Source organism: Carettochelys insculpta, chromosome 1 (assembly GCF_033958435.1).
Source record: "Carettochelys insculpta isolate YL-2023 chromosome 1, ASM3395843v1, whole genome shotgun sequence".
Classification (NCBI taxonomy): domain Eukaryota; kingdom Metazoa; phylum Chordata; order Testudines; family Carettochelyidae; genus Carettochelys; species Carettochelys insculpta.
The window spans coordinates 5,058,141-5,080,669 of record NC_134137.1 but is presented as its reverse complement, the minus strand read 5'-3'; the positions used below and the strand labels follow the sequence as shown (position 1 = coordinate 5,080,669).

Sequence of the window (22,529 nt, the reverse complement as noted above, 5' to 3'; positions counted from 1 at the left end):
AGTTGTGCCAAGGGTTAAATTTCATTGCTGGTAACCAGGTCCAATTTCCCCCTGGTATGAATGTGACTTGCTTGAGGGGAGTTTCGCATCCTCCTTCCTAAAGAAAGTTCCTGAGCTGTGGGCAGCCGAACTCCTGGGAGCAGAATCTCTTGCTGTCCTTTCAATGAACTAATATACAAAATTCATTCTAAGAAACTAGATCTTCAGGTTTGGATTGATTTCCCTGGGGAGAGCAGCCCCAGGCTCCAAGAGAGGGCTGGTGTGAATTGTGGTTGCTCAAGTCACTGTAGCACTGCAGGTCTCTTCCCTGTCGCCTGCTCGCAGGGGAACTCACAGGTTCATTTTGCATTTGCCCAGGGTGTTCGGTGCTGCCCGGGACAGCGACTGCTCATCATGACAGATTTCAATAGCACCAGCTTCCAGCCCGCAACGCTCCAGCTGACGGGGTTCCCGGGCCAGGAAGCTGTTTACCACTGGATCGCTGTCCCATTTGTGGTAATATACATCACTGCCATTGTCGGGAACTGCCTTGTTCTCTTCATTATCTGGGCAGACCGGCGCCTCCATCGGCCCATGTATTGGTTCCTTTGCATGTTGTCAGTCAACGACCTTGGTGTGTGTCTGTCAACCCTGCCCACGGTGCTGGGCACCTTCTGCTTCCATTTCACAGTCATCGCGTTCGATGCCTGCCTGGCCCAGATGTTCTTCATTCACACCTTCTCTTTTATGGAGTCGGGGATTTTAGTGGCCATGTCGTTCGACCGCTTTGTTGCCATCTGTAACCCGCTGCGCTATGCAGCCATCTTGAGTAATTCTAGGATCCTGACAATCGCACTGGCAGTTGTCATGAAAAGTAGCAGCATAATCTTCCCTTTTCCCTTTCTCATTAAACGGCTGCCAGTCTGCAAAACCAACATCCTGTCCCACGCCTACTGCTTGCACTCGGACCTGATGAGGCTGGCGTGTGCAGATACTACCGTCAATAACATTTATGGATTATTTTCTATTCTCGCCACTTGCGGCTTAGATTCACTCTTCATCATCCTCTCTTACATCAAGATTTTAATGACTGTTTTAAAAATTGCATCCCAGGAACAGCGTCTCACAGCCCTGAACACCTGTGCCTCCCACATCTGTGCCGTCTTACTCTTCTATGTCCCAATAATTGCTGTCACTCTTATGCACAGGTTTGGGAAAAATTTCCCTCACTTGGTGCAAATCCTTGCCTCCTACGTCTATCTCTTTGTCACCCCTGTGCTAAACCCAGTCATTTACAGTGTGAAAACCAAAGAGATTCGTAAGGCAATCTTCCGGGTATTGTCCAGAGATTTAATGTAAATCGGGAGTTGTATGGAACGTGTGTTTCTGGAGAAGTATTCAGTAGTTTGCTAGAAGAATGGCAAAGCTTTCCAGAAGACTTTGATAACTTTCCTCCAGTGACGTACCATAACAATGCAACCTGTGAATGGCCAGTTACCTGAAATAGACTCTGTATCTCCTTTTGTAAGTTGAGTCTTGTCTCAGATGTAAAAGGAAATCAAAGTCAGTCAGTTTTTGGGTCAGTGCTTATCATGAGGGAAGAGCAGCCCTGTCTCAGTAGCCAATGATTTCCAAGGGAGATGCAGGTTGCAGTGTGTGTGTGTGGGGGGGGGGGGGTGTCACACACACTTTTTTGCATCTGAATATTGAGCCCCAGTGCTCACCCCAGGGGCTCTGGGCATCCTCTCTATCCACCCCACAAGCTCTTTGTGTGTCACCCCCTCCAGGGGAATTCAGGCCATTTCCCCGCCAGAGATGTCATCCAAACGGGTGGCCACAAATTGCTGTGGATCCCTGATCTGAGGCAGGGCGGTTGTTATCCTGGGAGGTGTGTGTGGCTTCCGCCCGCCAGGGCTTGGTTCCAGAGTTAATTCCACAGGTGGGCGAAGCTTCCAGAGTTACTCATCGCAGACCCAGGGCTCCTCCTGGAGTTGCCCTTCTCCCTTTTTCTGGTGGCCACCAAATCCCACAGCCTAAGTCCAGGGATGGCCAGAGCATTCCCTGAGAATTTGGGATTGATGAGCTGTGGCACTCAATGGGTGTCACATGACAGACAGAGACAGGCCACTCAGTCGCATGCTTGACTGTGCTTTGCAGGGGCTAACTCCACCTCACCTGACAGAAGCAGCTTTGCAGAGTAAGATGACGGAGAGAAAGGCTTTGCAAACAAACGTCTGTGCCACAAATTGCACTAGGCTCTTGCTTGGACAGAGAGCCTGTCAGGAGCAGGGGAAGCCAGGAAGTGGTGTAGTCACCTGGCATTGGAGAGGCTGTTCATGTGGGTGGTGAGACACTTCTCATGAACGGTTTCCTCTCTGAAAATGCCATTGCCCCACCCAGCGCAGTTCTCCCTGGAGGGGCCGTTCTGAGGAGATTGCCAGCAAAGTCATTGCCAAGCCAATCTTTGCAGCTCCTTGTTTCTTTTCAGGCCAACCTTGTTCAGTTAAATACAGTAAAAATCTTTTCTTCTCGACGTACGTCATTTCCTTTGGACTCCCACATTGTACCCATGTGTCCCATCCTTTGCCCATGACAATGTCTGGTGAGACGGTCGGATACTTGTGAATCACAAGGTGACAGAATTTCCATTCTGTGGCACGTGCCCATCCCCATCTCACAGAAATAGTGCCTGGCAGTGACTCGTCCTCGGTGAGGGCCCCTTGCCTTGGCAGGAGCCTCCCGGGAGGCTGAAGTGCCTAAGCCCTCTGACATTGTTGGTCTCACAGAAATTGGTGGGATAATAATAGACACCACTGGTGTATTGGTCTAGAAGGGGGCAGCCTGTGTAACCCCCACACCGACTGCATGTGGCTCACGTCCTGTGTCGTAGCACTTTGACCATTTCCTGAGAGAAACAACGAGAGTCCGTGTGCAGCGACAGGCGAAAGGCAAAGAGAACGTGAGGACCCAGGTGGAAACGGATAGATAAGATGACCAGAAGATGATCGTCCCACTGCACATTCTGGGTTCCCCGACGTCGTGAATGCTGCAAGCTGTTGTAGTCACAGCATCTCAGCTGAGTGGTCACAGAGAGATAGCGCAGTTAGTCTGTGTTCTATCAAAACAAAAAAGCAGTCCTGTAGCACTTGGAAGACTAACAAAATAACTCATTAGGTGATGACCTTTCATGGGTCCCACAAAAGCTCATCACCTACTAAATTACTTTGTTAGTCTTTTAAGTGCTACATGACAGCTTTTTCATCTCAGCTGAGGCTGAGCAGAGCTGGGAAAAATAGAGTGATGGGCAGGAGAGCTTTCGAGAGTCCTGGGACAGCTGCCCTGTCAGGAGAAATAAAAAGCAGTGAGACTCTTCAGCTTGGAAATGTGACAGCTATGCAGGCATACGAACGCAGTAGAGGAAACCTGTCGGGGAGTGTTATTTCCTGCTTTACGTAACCTCAGGCCCAAGGGTCGGCCATTGAAATTAAGAGGCAGTGGCTTTATACACACAAAAAGAAGCACTCTTTGGAACTTGTGGCCCAGGGATGCTGGGTGGGCCAGAGCAAGGCCCGGGTGCTAGAAGGAATCGCACGTGTTGGGGGAGGTCAGGTCCGTCAGTGGCTCCTGAGGGCCGGGGAGCAGCCCCAGGCTCTGGGGAGAGGGGCCGGCTTACTTCCTTCATGCGAGGTTCTGGTCTTTCCCTCTGACGCGTCTGGCACTGGTCCCTGTTCGGACCGGATGCTGGGTTGGGTGGACCATTGTTGGAGTTAATGTGGCTGTGTCCATGTTCCCCTCTCCCAGCTTCCCAGTCCCTCAGCCAGAGTCACCCTGAGCTTCACACAGACCACCCGGGGGTCTCCTCCCCTCCTCGCCTGTCACCTCAGGGAAGGTGGCTGTCATGGAGCAGGAGGTCCCCAGCCCTGCCCCCACCCGCAGGCAGACGTGACTCTCCTTCAGCAGGGAGAATTGATGGGTTATCAGGCGACAGGGACACAGCATAGGAGAGGTTTGTCAGCACAGGAACCAGAAACCACCAGTGCAATCCATTTTGGGGAGAGGGGCCCTCAGGGGGTCCCCAAGCTGGGGCCTGTCCCCCCTTCCTCCTTCTCCAGCCAGATGAGACCTGCCCATTCCACATCCCAGTTCCAATTCAAACCACCCCGGCCCCAGGCTGTTACAGGACAGGAGGAAACACATGCAACCGAACCAGGGGAACGAAATCCTCGCAGGCACCCCGCTTCGTCACGGGCCCCAAGGGTGTGTTCCCAAGGGGTGAGCAGGAGAGGAGCAGGCTATCTTACCTAGCCTGGAAAGTCAGCAGCCCTGCCCAGGAGTGGAGCCCAGAACCATGCAGCCGCCAGCTGGGCCAATGTCAGAGGGACCCACTCCATTCGGAGCAGCTCTCCCCTGGCGCTGAGAGCAAGGACCCCGGTAACACCCCAAACACTCTCCAGCACCAGACAGAGTGCTCGCTAAGGCTGGCCTTTTCCCCACCCTGGGCTGTCCTGACCCCTTCCCCCTGCCCACATGCACCAGGACAGCCAGCTCCTGGCCCCTTGGCACCTCTGTTATACCCCTGCCCTGGGCACTTCTGGAAGGGAGTTTTCCAAACAAAACCCCTCAAAGCTCTGAGAGAACAGGAACCCCGACCCCCATGTCCCGGGGGGGAAACTCCTGGACGTGACTGTTGCAGGCCCTGCAAAGCTCCCTGGTTGGATGCGTGGACTACAGAGCACAGAGAGGCCACCCCTGGGCTGGCGGCTATCCTGGAGCCCCCATGGTTTCTAGGGTTCGGCACATCAGGGGGTCATGGTGCCTGCCCTTCAGGAGTGGCTAGACCTGGAAAGAGGTGATCCCTGCCTTGCGGCGGGGGGTGGGGGGCACTACAGGGCCCACAGACCCTTGGCCTGGCTTCAGAGGGTGCTGCACCCCTGTCAGCCGAGACCTGGGGTGGGCGGGGTTGAGTGCGAGGAGCAGCTTCCAAGTGAGCAGCCCAGGGCTGGGGGAGCTGGGTTTGTGTCTGTCCTCGCTGCGACGCTCAGGGGGCTGTGTGGTCTGCCTGCCCCAAGGGGTGCCGCGCTTTGGCACGGCGGACGAGGGCTGGCGGGCTGAGGCTGGCAGAGACCTGGGCAAGCCCCCAGTGCTGCGGGTCCTGGAGGGTTATTTCCAAGGGGCAGAGAATTCTGGCTGCTCCGTCCCATACAAAACAAGAAGCCGACCAGGAAGCTGACACCCCCAGACCTCCCGCATCCCTCCTGGGTCCCGGTGCCCTGACAGACACAGGCAGGCAGAGCAGGCTCCAGGGAAAGGCTTTATTCCTCGGTTACAGCCTGCTGGCCGGGGCGCGACAGGCTCTCTCCAACCCTGCGGGGCTCAGTGGTACTCGTGGGCCAGCGCGTGGGCCACCACGCCGGCCAGCTTCTGCCAGGCGGCCTGGCAGGCGGGAGTGAACTCCTTCCCGAAGTGGGTGGCCAGCACAATGACCAGGATGTCACCCAGGAGCTGCGGGGAGAAGGAAGAAAACACCCTTGAGTTTTGCACCCCTGTTATCGAGGTCCAAGCCCCTCCCCAGGCCTTTCTCCCCATCTCTCTCCGCGCACACCAAGGGTGATCTGGGAGTAGCTCTGGGCTACGAGAACCCGTCGAATGCCTCCTAGTACAGGCAAGTGTGGGCTTTCACGAGCCCTTTTCCAGTCCCTGAACTGCCCCTCCCAGAGGCACCTGCCCGCCGTGTCTAGGCCCCAGGTGAGCCCCAGGGAGGTCCCTGCAAAGCCCAGCTCTATGCACAAGGCTCATTCCTCCCTTTCTTACCTCCCCCCCGCCGTCCCAGGCCTCTAACCCCACTGGGCCTTCCCCGCTGCCGGGGATTCTCCCAACAGACCTGCTCCCTGCCCTCCTCCAGTAGCCCCCCGCTTCCCCTACAAACCCCACTGGCCCCCTGCCTGCGCAGCGCTTCGGGGGACCAGTGCCTGGTGCCAGTCCGAAGTCACTGCCACCCCAACAGTGCAAAACGGGGGCTGGACCGGGGGTCAGCACAGGAGGGGCTGGTTGCAAATGCCTGGGCTTTTTCCAAGCCCCAGACGGAAACTGTCCTGTTTCCTTTCTCCTGGAAGCCTGGCAAGCCTTGCCCTGAGTTCCAGGGGCTGGCCACAGGGCCATTTCCCAGGCAGGCTGCCTTGCTCCACACAGGGCTGGGTCCCCACGGAGATCAGCTCTGGCTCACTAAGGGGCAGAGGGGGATCGGAGAAGCACCCTCTGGGCAGTAGCAGTTCCACCATGACATCTGCCCCCACCCTCCTCACTGCAGCCCCCGGCTCCCCTGGGCCCAGGCTTCATTCTGCCTTCGGGCATCATCAGGGAATGGGGCACTCAAAGCCCCCATGCCAGGCAGGTCTCTGAGCAGGATTCTTCACCCCCCCTCCCGGAGTGCGGGGACCTGAGACAGCCCAGGTGTGGGGCAGAGGGTCAGGCCAGGGCCCGACTCACCCTGAAGTTCTCGGGGTCCACATGCAGCTTGCTGCAGTGCAGCTCGCTCAGCTTGGTGTAGGTGGCTTTCACGTTGTCCAGGTTCTTCACGGCGTCCCCGAAGGAGGTCAGCACCTTCTTGCCGTGGGCGCGCACCTTGGGGTTGCCCAGGATGGCGGTGGGGCTGGAGAGGTTCCCGAAGGAGGAGAAGAACCGCTGGGTCCAGGGGTAGACGATCAGCAGCCTAGGGAGAGACAGGAGCAGAGAGATGCCCGTGTGTGTTGGGTGAGCCCTGGGGGGCAGCGGGGCAGAGGTCAGGGGCTCAGCCTACCTGGCCAGGGCTTCGCCGCCGCATTCCTCCACGTTGACCTGGCCCCACAGGCTGGTGATGAGCTGCTTCTCTTCGGCCGTCCAGTGCACCATGGTGGCGAGAGAGGGGTCGCTTGCAGAGACAGCGGATGGAGGGACGGATGGACGGACGGACGAGTGGCTGAGTGGCCGACCCCCAGCCCAGCCTTTATCCTCTGGCCTCCGCTCTGCCCCTCGTCGGCCGACTTGGCCATTGGCTGGCCCTGGGGTGGGGTCTGTGCTGGCCGGGGAGGGGACAGTGCGGGCAGGGTGTGAGCTACCAAGAGGGGGCCCCAGGGCAGCAGGAGGGAAGAGCTCAGCACCGATCCCTGCAGTTTCTACCAGCATCCCACCGCTCTCCAGGGGGGTCTCAGACCCCAGCCAGGGGCTGGCCAGTGGGATAGGCACCAGTGTGGTCCCATTTCGCCCTTCATACAGGACTGACCAGCGCCTAGAGCCTTGAGGGGGGCCTGTCACTGGCGCTGAGTGCCCATAATCCTCCTGGGGGCAGGAGGAGCTGGGACCCAGGCGCAGCTCCTGGCACAGCCTGCGTCGCACAGAGACAGAGGCACCCGCAAAGCCTGCTCCCCTGCAGCTCTTGCTTGCACAAGCGTGTGCAAGGTGGGGGGACCAGTCTCAACAGGGTCCTTGGGGAATACACTGCCCTGCATTTGTCTGTCGGGACCCCGGCACTCGCCCCCCCGGAGGGTCAACGCCCAGGCCCTGAGAGACCCTGAACCGGGAGAGGCGGGTGCTGCAGCCAGCCAGGCTCAGCGCAGAGGGAGACTTCACCCGCCCGCGATAGATAACGCTTCCCTGGCTACAGACTCCTCCCGCGGGCTGAAATGACCAAGGCACAGGCCATAGAGCCAGGCTCCACTCTGCCCCAGGCAGCCACCCTCTGCCAATGCGGTCCTCTGCCGGGGCCTGTCCCACGGCAGTGCCCCCCTATGTGCTGGGGCCTGTCCCCCGGCCCTGCTCACCCCGCTGCCGGGGCCTGTCCCACGGCCCTGCCCCCCTATGTGCCGGGGCCTGTCCCCCGGCCCTGCCCCCCTATGTTCCGGGGCCTGTCCCCCTGCCCTGCCCCCCTTCTACTGGGGCCTGTACCCTGGTCCTGCCCGCTAAACTCCTGGGGCCTGTCCCCCGGCCCTGCCCCCCTATGTGCCGGGGCCTGTCCCCCGGCCCTGCCCCCCTATCTGCCGGGGCCTGTCCCCCGGCCCTGCCCCCCTATGTGCCGGGGCCTGTCCCCCGGCCCTGCTCACCCCGCTGCCGGGGCCTGTCCCACGGCCCTGCCCCCCTATGTGCCGGGGCCTGTCCCCCGGCCCTGCCCCCCTATGTGCCGGGGCCTGTCCCCCGGCCCTGCTCACCCCGCTGCCGGGGCCTGTCCCACGGCCCTGCCCCCCTATGTGCCGGGGCCTGTCCCCCAGCCCTGCCCCCCTATGTGCCGGGGCCTGTCCCCCGGCCCAGCCCCCCTATCTGCCGGGGCCTGTCCCCCGGCCCTGCCCCCCTATGTGCCGGGGCCTGTCCCCCGGCCCTGCTCACCCCGCTGCCGGGGCCTGTCCCCCGGCCCTGCCCCCCTATCTGCCGGGGCCTGTCCCCCGGCCCTGCCCCCCTATGTGCCGGGGCCTGTCCCCCGGCCCTGCTCACCCCGCTGCCGGGGCCTGTCCCACGGCCCTGCCCCCCTATCTGCCGGGGCCTGTCCCCCGGCCCTGCCCCCCTATGTGCCGGGGCCTGTCCCCCAGCCCTGCTCACCCCGCTGCCGGGGCCTGTCCCACGGCCCTGCCCCCCTATATGCCGGGGCCTGTCCCCCGGCCCTGCCCCCCTATCTGCCGGGGCCTGTCCCCCGGCCCTGCCCCCCATGTGCCGGGGCCTGTCCCCCGGCCCTGCCCCCCTATGTGCCGGGGCCTGTCCCCCAGCCCTGCTCACCCCCCTGCCGGGGCCTGTCCCCCGGCCCTGCTCACCCCCATGCCGGGGCCTGTCCCCCTGCCCTGCCCCGCCCTGCCGGGGCCTGTACCCTGGTCCTGCCCACTCCTCTCCTGGGGCCTGTCCCCCTGCCCTGCCCACCCCTCTCCTGGGGCCTGTCCCCCGGCCGTGCCCTCTCCTCTGCCGGGGCCTGTCCCCCGGCCCTGCCCCCCCTGCTGGGGCCTGTACCCCGGCCCTGCCCACCCCTCCACCGGGGCCTGTCCCCCGGCCCTGCGCACCCCTCCGCCGGGTCCTGTACCCCGGCCCTGCCCACCCCTCCACCGGGGCCTGTCCCCCGGCCCTGCCCCCCGCTCTGCTGGGGCCTGACCCCGGCCCTGCCCCCCCCCCCCGCCAGGGCCTGTCCCTCGGCCCTGCCCACCCCTCCGCCGGGGCCTGTCCCTCGGCCCTGCCCCCCTTCTGCCGGGTCCTGTCCCCCGGCCCTGCCCCCCGCCTCTGCCGGGGCCTGTGTGATGGGGTTCTGGGGTCCCCCAAGCTCTGCACCCTGTCCGCAGGCAGGAGAGTCTCTCACTCAGCAGGAAAACAGCAGGTTTATTAGCCGACAGGACACAGCATCGTACAGAGGAGTCAGTACAGCAGGCAGAGACAGCCAGTCCCATCCATGTTGGGGAGAGGAGGCCCCGAGGGGCCCCCAGAGCCGGGGCCTGGCCCCCTCCTTTGTCTCTCTCTCCCAGCCCAGACTCACTGCTTCCAACTCCCAGTTCCAATTCAAACCCCTCAGGCTCCACCTCCTCCTTTGTCTGCAGTACAAAGTTGTTACCTGGTCATCAAGGTTACCCTCAGCAGGAGCCCCACACCCTCTGTGAGCCACACACACACACACAGGTATCCCCCACTCCATCACAGCCTGTCCCCCAGCCCTACCCCCCCTCTGCCGGGGCCTGTCCCCCAGCCCTGCCCCCCCTCTGCCGGGGCCTGTCCCCCGGCCCTGCCCCCCCTCTGCCGGGGTCTGTCCCCCTGCCCTGCCCACCCCTCCGCTGGGGCCTGTCCCCCGGCCCTGCTCCCCCCTCTGCCGGGGTCTGTCTCCCTGCCCTGCTCACCCCTACACCGGGGCCTGTCCCCCGGCCCTGTTCTCCCCTCCGCCGGGGCCTGTCCCCCTGCCCTGCCCCCCCTCTGCCGGGGTCTGTCTCCCTGCCCTGCTCACCCCTACACCGGGGCCTGTCCCCCGGTCCTGCCCACCCCTCCGCTGGGGCCTATGCCCTTGCCCTGCTCAACCCTCCGCCGGGGACTGTCCCCCTGCCCTGCTCACCCCCCTCCCGGGGCCTGTCCCCCGGCCCTGCTCCCTCCTCTGCCGGGGCCTGTCCCCCGGGCCTGCCCCCCGCCTGCCGGGGCCTGTCCCCTGCGCTGTCCACCCCTCTCCTGGGGCCTGTCCCCCTGCCCTGCTCACCCCTCCGCCGGGGCCTGTCCCCCGGTCCTGCCCCCTCCTCTGCCGGGGCCTGACCCCGGCCCTGCCTCCCTTCTGCCGGGGCCTGTCCCCCAGCCCTGCCCCCTCCTCTGCCGGGGCCTGTCCCCCGGCCCTGCCCACCCCTCCTCCAGGGCCTGTCCCCTGGCCCTGCCCACCCCTCTGCTGGGGCCTGTACCCCGGCCCTGCCCCCTCCTCTGCCGGGGCCTGTCCCCCGGCCTTGCCCCCTGTGATGGAGTGGGGGGGGTGCCTGTGTGAGTCAGGCTGGATGTCTGAGGCAAGCAGCAGCTCCCAGTGGCTAAGGATGACCCTGGGGCTACAACTGGCAGGTGACACCTCTGCCTGAACAAAGAGCAGGGAGGAGCTGAGCTGGGTTTTGAATCGGGGTTGGCAGTTAGAGGCGAGGAAAAGGGAGAGCTGGAAGGCAGCCAGCCTGAGGAGGGGGAAAGCTACACCCCAGAGGGGCACCCCTCGGGGTCTTCTCCCCAGGACGGGTTGGAAGGACTGTCTCTGGCTGCTGTACTGTCGCTTCTGTGAGAAACTGGGCTTCTGTTTCCTAATAAACTTTGTGTTGTACCTGCTGAGTGAGAGTCACTCCTGCCAGCGGACGGGGTGCAGTGCAGGGGGACCCCTGAACCCCATCACACTGGTGTCAGAAGTGGGATGCACTGCACCCACGGATGAGCTCCCAGCAGTGGCTGACTGAGCACAAAAGAGGGAAGGAGTCTCACAAGAGCCAGAGGGGGAACAGAGCCATTCCTGCAGCTGCTGCTGGTGAGTGGATACCCCGCGAGATAGCGGGGAGATGGATTATACCCGACTCCTGAAGGCAGAGCTAGCGGGGCTGTGCAGAGAGAGGGGCCTGACCGTGGGGAAGGCAACCAAGGCTCAGCTGATTGCCCAGCTGGAAGAGAATGACCGATCTGGGGGGGCAGAGCCTGTCCCGGCAGAAAGTGGCCGGTCAGCCTCGGGAAGCGTTTCGGATTCTCCGACAGAAGCAGGGGCTCGACGCCGTCAGACAGACGCGGTGCCCGCCAGGTCGTGCTCAGCTAGCGGTGGTCCATCGCGGGCAGAGTCCCCCGCTGCAGATCTGCGACGGCTGGAACTCGAGGTGAAATTAAAGGAACTGGAAGCCCAGGAACGGCAGAGGGAACACGAGCGCCAGGAACGGGAAAGAGAGCGTGAGCACGAGCGCCAGCTACAAGAGAGACAGCAGGAGGAAACAGAACGAGAGCGGGAGGAGAAAGAACAAGAATGGAAGGAGAGAGAGCGAGAGCGTGAGGAGAGAGAGCGAGAGCGGGAGCATGAGCGAACCATGGCAGAGGCGAGACGCCAAGAGGCCCCAGCTGTGGTAAGCGGGGAGAGGGCCAGACGGATCGGGGTGGCCAGTCACTTGGAGACGCGTGTGCTGGCCCAGTGTCAGGACCCAGGGGACATGGACGAGTTCCTTACCGCCTTTGAGCGAGCCTGTGAGTTGCATGAGGTTCCCCCAGATGAGTGGCTCCGGCACCTCACCCCCTTGCTGGGCCAGAAGGCCGCAGCGGTGCTCAGCCAGCTGGTGGGGCTGCAGCCTGGGGACTATGAACGGTTCAAACAGGCCCTGTTGCATAAGTTCAGGCTGACTCCGGAGATGTACAAAAAGAAGTTCCAGGAGGCACAGAAGAGGCCAGAGGAAACCCACGTAGATACAACCGCCCGCCTGAAGCAATACTACCAGAAGTGGGCGTTCGGAATGGGAGTCCAGTCCGTCGAGGACCTGATCGAGCTGGCGGTCATGGAGCGATTCTACGAGATGTGCTCACCTGACCTGAGGGTGTGGCTCGTGGACCGGAAGCCAGGGGACTCACACGATGCAGGGGTACTGGCAAGTGCCATTAGACCAAGATGCCCGGCTCAAGTCGGCTTTCATCACCACTGTGGGGCTCTACGAGTTCCTGGTCCTGCCCTTTGGCCTCAAGGGGGCACCCACTACCTTCCAGCATCTGGTGGACCAGCTACTGAAAGGGATGGAGAGCTTTGCCCTGGCTTACATGGACGACATTTGCATCTTCAGCCAGACGTGGGAGGACCATGTGTCCCAACTCAAGCAGGTGCTGGACCGACTCCAGAAGGCTGGTCTGAATATCAGGGCAGGGAAGTGCAAGGTGGGGATGGCTGAGGTGACCTACCTGGGCCACAAGGTGGGCAGCGGCTGCTTAAAGCCAGAGCCAGCTAAAGTGAAGGCTGTCAGAGATTGGCCAACACCCCAGGCTAAGAAACAGGTCCAGGCCTTCATTGGGATGGCGGGGTACTACCGGAGGTTTGTGCCCCACTTTAGCTCCATCGCAGCCCCCCTCACGGAGCTATGTAAAACAGGAAAGCCTGACTAGGTGGTCTGGACCGAGCAGTGCCAAGAGGCCCTCTGCACACTGAAGGAGGATCTGGTCAGGGCCCCAGTGCTGGCAAATCCAGACTTCAACAAGCCCTTCCTGGTGTTCACCGATGCCTCAGACGTGGGGCTGGGGGTGGTGCTAATGCAAGTGAATGACAAAGGGGAGAAACACCCCATCGTGTACCTGAGTAAGAAGCTGCTGCCCAGGGGGCAGAGCTACGCGGCCATAGAGAAGGAATGTCTGGCCATGGTGTGGGCGTTGGGGAAGCTGCAGCCGTACCTGTTTGGACGGCGTTTCACCGTGTACACCGATCACTCACCCCTGACCTGGCTGCATCACATGAAAGGGGCCAACGCCAAGCTCCTGCGGTGGAGTCTGCTCCTGCAGGACTACGACATGGAGGTGGTCCATGTGAAGGGGAACAACAACACCATAGCCGATGCCCTGTCACGCAGGGAGGGCCCCGAACTTCCCCAGGTCACTGGCTAAGTGACCCCGCTCAGTTCGGTCTGGAAGGGGGGAGAGATGTAATGGAGTGGGGGGAGTGCATGTGTGAGTCAGGGTGGTTGTCTGAGGCAAGCAGAGCAGCTCCTAGTGGCTAAGGATGACCCTGGGGCTACAACTGGCAAGTAACACCTCTGCCTGAACAAAGAGCAGGGAGGAGCTGAGCTGGGTTTTGACTTGGGGGCGGCAGTTAGAGGCGAGGAAAAGGGAGAGCTGGAAGGCAGCCAGGCTGAGGAGGGGGAAAGCTACACCCCAGAGGGGCACCCCTCGGGGTCGTGTCCCCAGGACAGGTTGGAAGGACTGTCTCTGGCTGCTGTACTGTCGCTTCTGTGAGAAACTGGGCTTCTGTTGCCTAATAAACCTTGTGTTGTACCTGCTGAGTGAGTGTCACTCCTGCCAGCGGACGGGGTGCAGTGCAGGGGGACCCCTGAACCCCATCACACCCCCCCTCTGCCGGGGCCTGTCCCCCGGCCCTGCCCACCCCTCCGCCGGGGCCTGTCCCCCGGCCCTGCTCACCCCACTGCCGGGGCGTGTCCCACGGCCCTGCCCACCCCTCTCCTGGGGCCTGTCCCCCTTCCCTGCTCCACCCTCTCCCAGGGCCTGTTCCCCAGCCCTACCCCCCCGCGCCGGGGCCTGTCCCCTGGCCCTGCCCACCCCTCTGCCGGGGCCTGTCCCCCTGCCCTTCTCTCCTCCCTGCCGGGGCCTGTTCCCCTTCTCTGCTCACCCCTTTGCCGGGGCCTGTCCCCCGGCCCTGCCCACCCGTCCGCCAGGGCAGCTGTCTGCAGCTGCATCGTGTGAACCTTGGGCTCTCATAGAACTGCCCCAAGTTTGGGACCCCCCGAAGCTCATTGGCCCAGGGGCTGTGTGGGCCAGTGGCTCTGGGAGCCGTCATTCTGGCAGGGCAATGAGATGGGACTCAGGCCTCTTGCAATGGTACCCCAGCCCAGGGCCCAACCCCATCAGCCTCGGGCTCATCCTGGTCTCCTTTCACCAGGAGTCCCCCTGCCCCAGTGCTGGCCCCTCTGTTCTCAGCTCCTGTGTGCTGGCCCGGGGCCTGTCCTTTGCAGCGGGGCCAATGCCAGCTTCAGGAGGCACTTCCATCATGCTGGGCCCGTCCTTGGGAGCCGGACGGTGCGCGGTGGTACGCGGCGCGTGTGGACGGCTAGCGGGTCTGTGAGAACCGTCCCACCTGGCCGCACAGCCTGGGCTGCAGCCACGCTTCGGCCCTGGTGCCTGGGGGTACAGCCAACCTGACTGACGCGCGCATGGCCCCCCCAGGGTGTTAACAGGCTTCAGAGCACCTCCGGACCCCCAGTCCCAGCAGTGCAGTTCCCTGGCCTGTGGGCGACCAAGGCCCAGCCGCCGTTTGCCTTCGCTCACCACCCTTGCTCACATCGGTGTCCTTGGGGGCCAGCGCTTCTGGGGGTCTGAGTGTGACTAGGGGCTGCAGGGAAGTGGAGGTAAGACCTGCCCCCTGCTGGGGCCTGGAACCTGGGCATGCTTTCCGTGTGCAGGGGGCAAACAGCGGCAAATGCTCCTTTCCCTGGCCACTGTGTTCGGGAGGAGGCGGGCAGGCGTCACTGCTGCCTTTGGCCTTTGGCAGGAGAGGATGTCACTGGAAGGGTCATTTAGCAGAATGCAGCTGGCCCTGTGCAGCCAGAAGGCAAATGCTGTCCTACTGCCTGGCCAATTACTTAAGAACATTAGATGGTCGCTCCAGCGATTCCCCTAGCCCAGGGTCCTGTCTTCAGGCAGTGGCCAAGGCCAGGTGCCCCACAGGGAGTGAACAGAACAGGGAAACATCCAGTGATCCCTCCCCATCACCTCTTCCAGCTTCTGGCAAACAGAGGCTGGGGACACCACTCTGGCCCGTCCGGGTTGATATGTATTGATGGAGATAAACTCCATGGATTTATCTAGTTCGCTGCTGTATCCTGGCCCTCACGACCTCCGCTGGCCGGGCAGCCCACAGGCCTCCTATGCGCTGGGTAAGGAAACACTTCCTTTTGTGTGTTTTAAACTCGCAGCCTTTGCACGTCAGTTGGCGACCCCCGTTTGTTAGTCTGTGAAGTGCTGCACGGCTGCTGTTTTGTTGGACTCCAGGCGGGCACAGCTACCTCTCTGTCCCTCGTTCCGGTGTTAGAGACCGTGCAGACCAGCCCTGACTCCGTAGACCTCTATCACTCCCCCCAGCCGCCCCTTTTCTGCACTGAAAAATCTTAATCTCAGGCCTCTCTCCTGCTCCACGCGCCTCATCATTTCTGCTGCCTTTGTCTGAACCTGTCCCCAGCTCCCATCTACCTTCTCTGAGCTGAGACGACTACGTCTGCGCTGGGTGCTCAAGGCGTGGGCCTACCCTGGACTTCTACAGAGGATGACTCATATTTGTGTCTGATTCCTGACCCCCTCCGTAACCAGTCCCGCACTCTGTCTGCTCTTTGGGCTGGTGCTGCACCGCGAGTGGCCGTCTTCAGAGAACCACCCACGGTATCGCTGAGCTCCTGCTCTCTCTCTGTCAAGTGCCAACAGCGAACTGAGGCCCCATGATGCCGTGTGTAGAGCTGGGTTATGTTTTCCCCTTTGCATCCAAGTCACAACCTATGGGGGCGTGTCCGGCAAACCCTTCTGCACGCACAGGACCTCACTCTCCAGGGCTGAGGGCTCCCGGCTCTGGCTGGCAGGTGCTTTGTGACATCCAGTTATTCACATGGACAACAGCTGGCAGGATCGGGCCACACAAGAGCCAAAGGGTGTTGGCAGGGGACATACGAACTCCAGTCTGGCCGGTTCCTGATAGCTCCATGCAAAGGGTTTATCTGGAACCTGCCCACACCCAGGCCTGGCCTGAGCCGGGATGAGTCAGCGAACTGCTGGGAGAGAAGCCACAAGCACAGGGCCTGGGCTGATAAAACGTCTCTTCCCAGGGGCAGTTCTACCTTATCCCCGTGCTAGAGTGTGAACAAGGGTATGTGTGGGGTCCATTCACCTTCCCCAGTACCCCACGAGGCTGCTCCCTAGCAGGGCGCATGCCTGGCACAGCGTTTCCTGGCCCTCCTGGTTTGTGAAGCTTGCAGAGTGCCAGGAACTGCCCATTCCTGCCCTGAGACGAGAACAAAGCCACCTCTGCCAGGCAGCTGACCCCTGGCCACTCTACCAAGCCCTGGTCCCCCCTGCCCGCCCGCACACACAGATGCAGGGACGCTGGGGGCTTCAGCAGAAGGTTTTTATTGGGTGGCTACAGGCTACCACTCCCGGGAGGGGTGTCCCATGGGTGCTGAGGCCCCTGGAAGGCAGCTGGGGCTCTTCCGCTGGTGGGTCCTTCCTGCTGATTCAGTGGTACCTGAGAGCCAGAGCATGAGCCACTGCATTGACCAGCTTTTGCCAGGTGGCCTGGCAGGCGGGAGTGAATTCCTTGCCAAAGTGGAGGGCCAGCACAACGAGCAACATGTGCCCCAGGAGCTGGAGAGAAGGAAGAAAAGCCCCCGGTCAGCACAGCTCCGAACACCTAGTGCTCTTCCCCAGGGAACGCTCCAGCAGGGGCAGGTCTCAGCCACGGGGACCCACCAGCTAGCCAGTGCTCCCTCCCATCCCCCAACAGAAATTCCCTCACCTCTCTCCTGGGCGAGCCCCACGAGGCACATGAACCAGCAACCTGGCTGTGCAGGGCTCTGGGGCCATATCTGGGGACTATGGACGGTTGGCCTGATCCCACTGCATCCCTCTGGCCTCACCCCTCACCGGTGTTATGAACAGCAGCACCCTGGGACTCCAGCTGTCACCTCTCTGCCCTCCCCTGCTCAGAAGAGCCTGTGTGTCTCTGACCTGGTCCTGCTCCATTCTCCTGTGGGCCAGGAGGCTTTTCCCCCAGGGCACCTGCCGAGCTAGGAGGCTCAGCTTCCCCCATCCCGCAGCACAATCCCAACCAGGCCCCAGCTGCACCAGAGTAGGACTCCAGAGGGTGGGGATTTGTTCAGCGGTAGATTGGGGTGTCTGAAAATGTGCTTCCGCCCAGAATGCTCCTGGCACTCACCTGCAGGCTGGGGTTTTCTCTTCCCCAAAGCCCATTTTTCTTTCCTCCAGCGTGTCTCCTGCCTCTGTCTGCCTCCTCCAGGTTGACGGGCTCTCTGCTGACATCTCTTTCCTCCAGCCCCCTCTGCCCACAGCCGCTTTCACTTTTCCTTCTGCTTTCTCCCCTCGCCCTCACTTTACCCACCTCCTCACTGTCCCTCTCTGCCTTTCCCTTCACCTCGTGCCTGCACCCCAAACCCTTCCACATACTGGGACTTCTCCACCTGCAGGCCATGGCTCCATCTGCTGTCTCCTGGCCCCTCGTTTCCTACTCCCCTTGTGGTCTCCTCACCCCGTCCCTTGAGCCTTGGGCAGTGACTCAGCCCACAGGAGATGCCGTAAGCAGGGAAATGGCCAGAGCCCTGGCAGCATGGGGAGGCAGCACAGATATCCCACCCCACCAGCCAAGTCCTCATCTTTCTAGGTTTCCCCACTCCGAACTGGGCAGTGGGGGGAGACCAGAGCTGTTCTCACCTTGAAGTTCTCAGGATCCACATGCAGCTTGTCGCAGTGCAGCTCGCTCAGATCGGCGAAGGTTTGCTTGATGTGGTCCATGTCCTTCACGGCGTTCCCGAAGGAGGTCAGCACCTTCTTGCCGTGGGCGCGCACCTTGGGGTTGTTCATGACGGCATTGGGGCTGGAGAGGTTCCCGAAGGAGCTGAAGAACCTCTGGGTCCAGGGGTAGACGACCAGCAGCCTAGGGAAAGACAGGAGCAGAGAGATCCCCAAGGTGAGCGCAGAAGCAGCAGCTTCTCTGGCTCAGGAGGCCGGCGCGGCAGGTGTTGGGGGTTGTCCTACCTGCCCAGGGCTTCACCGCCACATTCCTCCACATTGACCTTGCTCCACAGGCTGGTGACGGCCTGCTTCTCCTCAGCTGTCCAGTGCACCATGGTGGCGACAGGGGGGATTGCTCAGTGTACCTGCTGTGTGAGGAACCCGTAGCTGTTCTGGGGTGCCCTTGGGGGACTTTATACCCTGCCTGTGGCTCCTCCTCGTCTTCACCCACATGCACATTGGCCAGGCCCAGAGCCAAGGCTGCCAGGGCAGCTGGGGGAGGAGAGGGGTGTGGTCTCTGGGGCAAAGTGCCCAGGGTTCACACAGCGGGTGAGCTCAGATCCTCTCCTTCCATTCTCCTGGCTGCGACCAGGCAGCAACCACACCCAGTGTAGCCAGACAGCCAGCCCCCTCTCAGACCAGCATTGCTGGGAAAACAAGGGAGCCAAAACAACAGGGCACTTAACGTAAATTCCAGCACAGCCTTTGAAGCTGTGAGAAGCACAGGTGCTGCTACAATGTGCCTCTGGGAACATATACAACGATTAGGCTCACAGCAGACGGAGAAGCTGTGACAGACATGGCTCTTAGCCCCTACTAATAACTTGATGCACACACACTAACATCCCAGGTGGGAAAATATTTACCCTAATAAAAGGAATGTCCAGTAGTCGAAACTTATTGTTTCTCTCCCTTGCAAGTGTAAACTACTCTTGCGAGAGCTGGCGTCACCCAGACAGACCAGCCCCAATTTGGCATAAGAAAGGAGAAAGAGAATAAAGGAGTACAGAGGTATAAGTATGGGACCTACAGCACCATGATTTTTGAGTGCTTTTCACTATCTATCTGCTGGTCAGATAAGTGACAGCCTCCCAAGGCTTCTGCAGCTAAAGGGGTCCCTAAGCCTTGTCCCTTATTCGTCTCTCCGCGGAATTGAGTGACCGATCCTGGCTTGACACCGCTGGAATCGAGAGATGCAAGGAGGGTAAGAAGCACCCACACCTGATCTCCTATCTTTAGTGTACACATATTTTGAAATAGAGCTCTATACTTTGGTTTCTTTCTTTGGGATCGTGGCTTCAGTTTGTAACTTGTTTGTGTGTGTAACATCTATACATTTGAATAAGTAGGCACTAGCAATTTTGTAACCACATGATTAGAATGCAGTTTAATAAATTTTGGTAACCGTTTGTGCATAAGCCTGTCTTGTTTCCCTGGGTTACTGTAAAGCAGCCAACACAATTAAAGAACCTCAGCCGTTTTTGGCTATAAAGCCTGGCCATTAGGTGAGAGTACTAAGAGCCTAGCGTTGAGTTGTGCCACCTCCACAGGGCAAACTCTTGGGGCGCCTGTCAGTCAATCCTGACTGCCCACTGCGAAGGGACAGTGCATCCTAGCGGTTAAAGTCACGGGTGTGGAAAGGCTCTTAGTGCTGCCATTGGGGCTCCTGTCAGTCAGTGTTGACTGCCCACTGCGAAGGGGCTCTGAGCTCTAGTAGTTAAAGTCACGGGTGTTTAGGACCTTGGGGCATCCGTCAGCCTGGCCTGGGCTGTCCGCCGTGAAGGGACAGTGAGTCCTAGCGGTTAAAGTCACGGATGGTGTGAAACGGGCATAGCTGGCACCTCACCAAACAACCTTGGCCATCGGCTAACACCCAGGGAGCTCCTGCCCAAAACCTAAGCCCCATGGCGGCCCCCTCTACCCTGGTGGGAAGGCACAAGGCTGACGCAGGATGTAAAAGTTTGCTTTGCCCAATGACAGGTCATGGCTGGGCAGCTCTTGGGTGGGTGCTGCGGCACTAGGCACCAGGCAGACTTGAGGAGGAGCCTGGCTTTGCACTTGAAATACACGTGCAGGGTGGGAGGCAGGAAGGCCCCTCTCTGCCACTGTTCACAGACATGACAGGACATGGCCAAGACTCCCTAGAACGTCGGTAGCAGAGCTGGAAACAGACCCCTGCCTCTTTGGCCCAGCCAATGAGATTAATTGGGGATACACATCTCCTGGAGCTGGGAGGGACCTTGGGAGGTCGCCTAGTCCAGTCCCCTGCCCTCTTGGCAGGGCCAAGCACCATCCCTGTCATCTGTTTGCCCCATCCCTAAACGGCCTCCACAAGGACTGAGCTCACAACCCTGGGTTTGGGCGGGGGCAATGCTCAAGCTGCTGAGCTACCCCTCTCCCCAGTGCTGCAGCTGTTGTGGTCCCAGTGCCTGGTCCCCTGGGTCCATGGAACGGTGCAGTCTAGGGGCCACACAGTGGGAGGCCATCTCCGCCCCACCATAGAGCTGTGTGAGCAGGACAAAGGCATTACCTGGAAACATGGGGCGAGGGCACTGGGCAGGCGGGGTTGTGTTGGACTCTGGTGCCGGTGAGGTGCACAGCGGTGGGCTGCGTCTGCTCTGAGCTCCCTCCGCCCAGGGAAAGGCTGTTGCTCACCCAAGAGAGAGGCCAGGCGCCCATTGCAGCAGGAATTCCTGCAGGCTGCTCTTTGGCCCAGGCTCTGGGAAAGCAGCGTGGCTATGGGCAGGCAGGGGCCGGGCTCTCTGGGGACACAGCGGCTCTGTTCATCGTGTGTCCTTTATTTCAGCGTGTCCCTGTACGCTCAGAACCTGCTGCTGGGCCGGTACCTCTGGCTTGTCGCCCAATTACCGCATGGCTGGGTCGGAGTAAACAGAGCAGGCACCCTCCAGGGATACGAAGCTGCCTCGCGGGGACAGCAGGGGCTGGCGTGATGCCCACAGGCAGACTTGACTGTGGGAGCTGAAAGCCAGGGGGCTCTTAGTTCAGGCTGCAGAGGAGACACGCGTCTTCTTGCTGTCAGTGGTCGAGGTGCCACCAGTCGGGCCTGTGAGCCACACCCAGCGGGCGTGTGGGATCTGATGAATGCGCCTTAGCCCATCCTGAGCAGGGGGCTCTGCCGGGCGAGTGGGACGGGAAGGGGGGATCCGAACCCCGGGGAGGAAGTGAGTGTTCCCGGGCGTTTGTGGGGGTGACGCATTGTACCAGCTTTCTGAGGTTGCCCTCGCCGGTGCAGTCCGGGACGGAGCACGGCCGTGTCCACAGCAGAGCCTGCGAGCACCACCCCTTAGCCGTGTCTACACGTGCACGCTACCTCGAAGTAGCGGCACTAACTTCGAAATAGCGCCCGTCACGGCTACATGTGCCGGGCGCTATTTCAAAGTTAACTTCGACGTTAGGCGGAGAGACGTCGAAGCCGCTAACCCCATGAGGGGATTGGAATAGCGCCCTACTTCGACGTTCAACGTCGAAGTAGGGACCGTGTAGTCGTTGCGCGTCCCGCAACATCGAAATAGCGGGGTCCTCCATGGCGGCCATCAGCTGGGGGGTTGAGAGACGCTCTCTCCAGCCCCTGTGGGGCTCTATGGTCACCGTGTGCAGCAGCCCTTAGCCCAGGGCTTCTGGCTGCTGCTGCAGCAGCTGGGGATCCATGCTGCAGGCACAGGGTCTGCAACCAGTTGTCGGCTCTGTGTATTTTGTGTTGTTTAGTGCAGCTGTGTCTGGGAGGGGCCCTTTAAGGGAGCGGCTTGCTGTTGAGTCCGCCCTGTGACCCTGTCTGCAGCTGTGCCTGGCACCCTTATTTCGATGTGTGCTACTGTAGTGTGTAGACGTTCCCTCGCAGTGCCTATTTCGATGTGGTGCCGCGCAACGTCGAAGTTGAACGTCGACGTTGCCAGCCCTGGAGGACGTGTAGACGTTATTCATCGAAATAGACTATTTCGATGTCGCCACATGGAAATAAGCTACTTCGATGTCGGCTGCACGTGTAGACGTAGCCTTTGTGGGCACGAGTGCCCTGACACATGCAAGCAGCCCCGTGAACCTGCAGCTGCTGGGCGGCTTGGGCCATGACACTTGTGAGGTGTGATCAGAAGGTGTCTCTTGAAACGTGTGTGTGTGTGTGTGTGTGTGTGTGTGCGTGCGCGTGTGTTTCTTGGTGTGTGTTTGTGTGGATGCTTACGTGTGTGTAACCCCAGAGGCGCTGGGACCACAGGCAAGGGAGAGGGAAGTCTCTCAGTTACGTATGTGTGTGTGTGCCGTTGGTTGTGTTTCTGTATCTGTGTGTGATTCTCTGTGTGCACTTGGGTGTATTTCTGTATCTGTGTGTGTGTGTTTCTGTGTGTGCATTTAGGTGTATTTCTCTGTGTGTGTTCCTGGGTTTGTATTTGCATGTATTTCTGTATGTGTGTTTTTGTGTGTGTGTTTGGGTGTATATCTATGTGTGTGTGTTTCTGTGTGTGCATTTGGTTGTATTTCTGTGTGTGTATTTCTCTGTATGTGTTTGTGTCTGCATTTGTATGTATTTCTGTGTGCTAGTGTTTCTGGGTGCATGTCTGAGTGCATTTCTGTGTGTGTATTTCTCTGTGTTCCTGTGTGTGCATTTGTGTGTATTCCTGCATGTGTGTATTTCTGTGTGTGTGTGTTTCTGTCTATGTTTGGGTGTATTTCCATGTGTGTATTTCTGAGTGTGTGTGTTTCTGTGTTTGAATTTGGGTGTATTTCTGTATGAGTGTGTGTTTAGGTGTGTTTCTGCATCTGTGAGTATTTGTGTGTATTTCTAGGTGCGTGTGACCATTTGGGTCCATTTCTGTGTGTGTATTTCTGTATGTGTGTGTTTG

The 22,529-nt window shown here is 60.3% G+C and overlaps 3 protein-coding genes across 3 annotated transcripts; 1 reads left to right on the top strand and 2 right to left on the bottom strand.

Moving 5' to 3' along the window:
• The first annotated feature begins 393 nt into the window (after positions 1-393).
• LOC142002408 (olfactory receptor 51I1-like) lies at positions 394-1,338 on the top strand. The gene has a single exon (XM_074978511.1). The coding sequence runs from the start codon at positions 394-396 to the stop codon at positions 1,336-1,338; it is 945 nt and encodes a 314-aa protein (XP_074834612.1).
• A 3,966-nt stretch (positions 1,339-5,304) lies between these two features.
• On the bottom strand, positions 5,305-6,906 carry LOC142022523 (hemoglobin subunit beta). Its single transcript, XM_075012497.1, has 3 exons — positions 6,776-6,906; positions 6,466-6,688; positions 5,305-5,481 (listed from the first exon to the last, which is right to left on the bottom strand). The coding sequence occupies exons 1-3, from the start codon at positions 6,865-6,867 to the stop codon at positions 5,353-5,355; spliced, it is 444 nt and encodes a 147-aa protein (XP_074868598.1). The 5' UTR covers positions 6,868-6,906; the 3' UTR covers positions 5,305-5,352.
• A 9,353-nt stretch (positions 6,907-16,259) lies between these two features.
• On the bottom strand, positions 16,260-18,075 carry LOC142022469 (hemoglobin subunit epsilon-like). Its single transcript, XM_075012372.1, has 3 exons — positions 17,917-18,075; positions 17,593-17,815; positions 16,260-16,509 (listed from the first exon to the last, which is right to left on the bottom strand). Exons 1-3 carry the CDS (start codon positions 18,006-18,008, stop codon positions 16,381-16,383), a joined length of 444 nt encoding a protein of 147 aa, XP_074868473.1. The 5' UTR covers positions 18,009-18,075; the 3' UTR covers positions 16,260-16,380.
• Between the last annotated feature and the right edge of the window lie 4,454 nt (positions 18,076-22,529).